General features: G+C 39.3%; 1 protein-coding gene across 1 annotated transcript; it reads right to left on the reverse strand.

Moving 5' to 3' along the window:
• Nucleotides 1-816: 816 nt before the first annotated feature.
• LOC103110383 (olfactory receptor 9G4) lies at nucleotides 817-1,761 on the reverse strand. The gene has a single exon (XM_007519556.2). It carries the CDS (start codon nucleotides 1,750-1,752, stop codon nucleotides 817-819), a length of 936 nt encoding a protein of 311 aa, XP_007519618.1. The 5' UTR covers nucleotides 1,753-1,761.
• Between the last annotated feature and the right edge of the window lie 1,078 nt (nucleotides 1,762-2,839).

Consider the following 2,839-nt stretch of genomic DNA (forward strand, 5'->3'; position numbering starts at 1 on the left):
AACTTCAGTACTGCAGGCGCTCTCTCTGTCCATATATATATATATATCTGAAAAGTTGGGTCAGAGAGGTTAGCTCCAGTAGCAACCAAAAGAAAAAAAAATCTTCAAAAAAAAAAAAAGTAAAATCTTAAGTAAAGGCCCAGCAGTTTAACCATTTCAGAGATTCTCTCCACACAGTAAAATACACTTTCCTGCCCCTCTAGGGAAAGAGAGATATGGGATGGGGCTATAGATTGACCTGACAATGTCCATGTTCAGCAGAAAAGCAATTACAGAATCTAGAACTCCTATCTTCTGCACCCATTAATGATCTGGGGTCCATGCTGCCAGAGGGGTAAAGAATAGGAAAGCTTCCAATGGAGAGGAAGGGATGCAGAACTCTGATGATGGGAATTGTGTGGAATTGTACCTCTCTTGAACTATGGTCTTGTCAATATTTCTATTTTATAAATAAATTTTAAAAAACAGTGAACAATAAAAATTCAAAATATTTTCTAGAAAAAAAATTACTTCCCAAAACTCAAAGGATGTGCACAGATCTCCTTCTTTTCCTAAGAATTTCCAAAGATAATCACAATAACATATTTTATGAAAATCCAGTACTAGGAAGAAGCAAAATATAGCACCACAGAATATCAAATGACCCAGTGGTCTCTATACATTTAAGTCTGAATGTATATTTTATTGTTTGAAGTATTAACTGTGCTTGCTTGGACTACTCAGGTGCTTATAAACAAATCACCAATGATTCGGAAATTTCAATAACTTGAAAAATTTAATAAAGAACATTCTGAAAAATAATCAAAATAACCACGTTCATCTCGTTGGCCTTATGGTCTGCATTGCTTTCCAAAAGGCCTGTTTGACATCTTTGTTCCTCACGCTATAGATGAGAGGGTTGAGCAGTGGGTTGATCACAGTGTAGAACAGAGCAGCCATTTTGTCCTTTTCCAAGGAGTAGGTGGAACTTGGCCTTGAGTACATGAAGAGCAAAGATCCATAAAAGAGCATGACCGAGATGAGGTGAGAGGCACAGGTAGAGAAGGCCTTGCGCCTGCCTGAGGCTGTGCGGATCTTCAGAATGGCCAGAAGGATGTTGAAATAAGAAGTCAGGATGGCCAGGATGTTGGAGAGGACCGTGAAACCCACTACACCAAGGAGAATTTTTTCGTAGACCCGGGTGTCTGTGCAAGACATTTTTACCAATGGGGGTGCATCACAGAAAAAATGGTCGATGATATTATTACCACAGAAACTCAGGCGGAAGGTGTTGGCAGTGTGGACTATGGCATTCAAGAACCCTCCTGTGTAGGAGCCAACCACAAGGCCAGTGCAGAGAGAACTGGACATAGTACTCGAGTACAGCAAGGGCTTACAAATGGCTCCATAGCGGTCGTATGACATAGCTGCTAGGAGATAGCACTCACTGTATGCCACAACACAGGAGAAGAATAACTGAGCTCCACATCCGGCCAAACTGATGCGTTTATCAGAGACACAGGTGGCCAGAATTTTGGGAGTATAGACAGAAGTATACCAGAAATCCAAAAAAGATAGATTACCAATGAAAAAGTACATAGGCGTGTGCAGATGGGAATCAACCCGGATCAAGATAATCAGTGTCATGTTACCCAATAAGGTTAGCACATAAAGTATCAGAAATACTCCAAACAGAATCAGTTGCCACCGGGGATCACTGGAGACACCCACTAGGATGAATTCTGTCAGGACAGTCCGATTTCCAATTTCCATATCCACAGTGGAAAAAAAAACCTAATAAAGAGTATGAGGAAGAAATTTAAAAAAAAAAGATGATCCAGTGTTTTATTTTTATTGTTTTACTCTTTATTATTGGCTAATGACAGAGAGAAACTGAGAGAGGAGAGGCTAAATAGGGAGAGAGACAGCTATAGCCCTACTTCACCACTCACGAAGCTTTCCCCCCTGCAGGTGGGGACCAGGGGCTTGAACCTGTGTCTTTGCACATAGTAGCGTGTGTACTCAAGCAATAAAGGAAGAAATGTCAGACATACAAATTGCTATGCAGAACTATTAACTTTGTATAAACTGGTATCTGACTCGTAAATAAACCTTAATGACTATTACTTTCAATATCTCCTCCAACCAGAAATTTAGATAGTAACCTCAAATTGCTCAACTAGATATAATGTACAAAAGGGGGGGTGGAAGAGTTCTTCACATTGTAATATTGGTTTATTACTTTTTTTTCCAAAAAAAAAAAAAGTCAATCAAGTGAGCTTGAAGGAATTCCCCTCTCTGTTTTCCTTGGTTTCTTTACTTAAGAAAATGAATTGCTTTTGACCTTTTGGAATCACAGACATTTCTGAGAAGCAGTGAAATAAATGATATTTCTCTCCAGCCTCTGAAACTCAACAGAGGTATAAACGCATGAAGTGATAGGGTTAGAATATCCCCCAGTAATTGATCCATAGTTTTTGAGGTTACACTTTGGGCAGATTGAAGGCTCTGCTACGCCCAAGTTTTCTTTCGTGCTGAGCCATTTGTAACTATCATAAAAGATGAGTGACAAGATGCTTCAAATTGAGTATATTTAAAGCAGAATTCCTTTCCACCACTGACCTACCTATTCTCTCTCTTATTAGCAAAGTCTACACTATGAAATTCCCACATTGTCAATCAGTCATCCTCTTCTTTCTTCTCTTTAATATTCTGAGAAAGCCTGGTTTTACTGCCTTCAGAACAAATCCTAAATCTGAACACTTCTCTCCAACTCTGATGTTTCAACCCTGTCCCAAACCACTTCTTTTATTTTCTTGTCAGGAATATTTCAGCACTTTTCCAGATAGCCTAGGCAATT

This window comes from Erinaceus europaeus, chromosome 17 (genome assembly GCF_950295315.1).
Source record: "Erinaceus europaeus chromosome 17, mEriEur2.1, whole genome shotgun sequence".
NCBI lineage: Eukaryota > Metazoa > Chordata > Mammalia > Eulipotyphla > Erinaceidae > Erinaceus > Erinaceus europaeus.

What these genes read in the sequence shown, in the direction of transcription:
- LOC103110383 (XM_007519556.2), bottom strand. Translation starts at nt 1,752, where the DNA reads ATGGAAATTGGAAATCGGACTGTCCTGACAGAATTCATCCTAGTGGGT.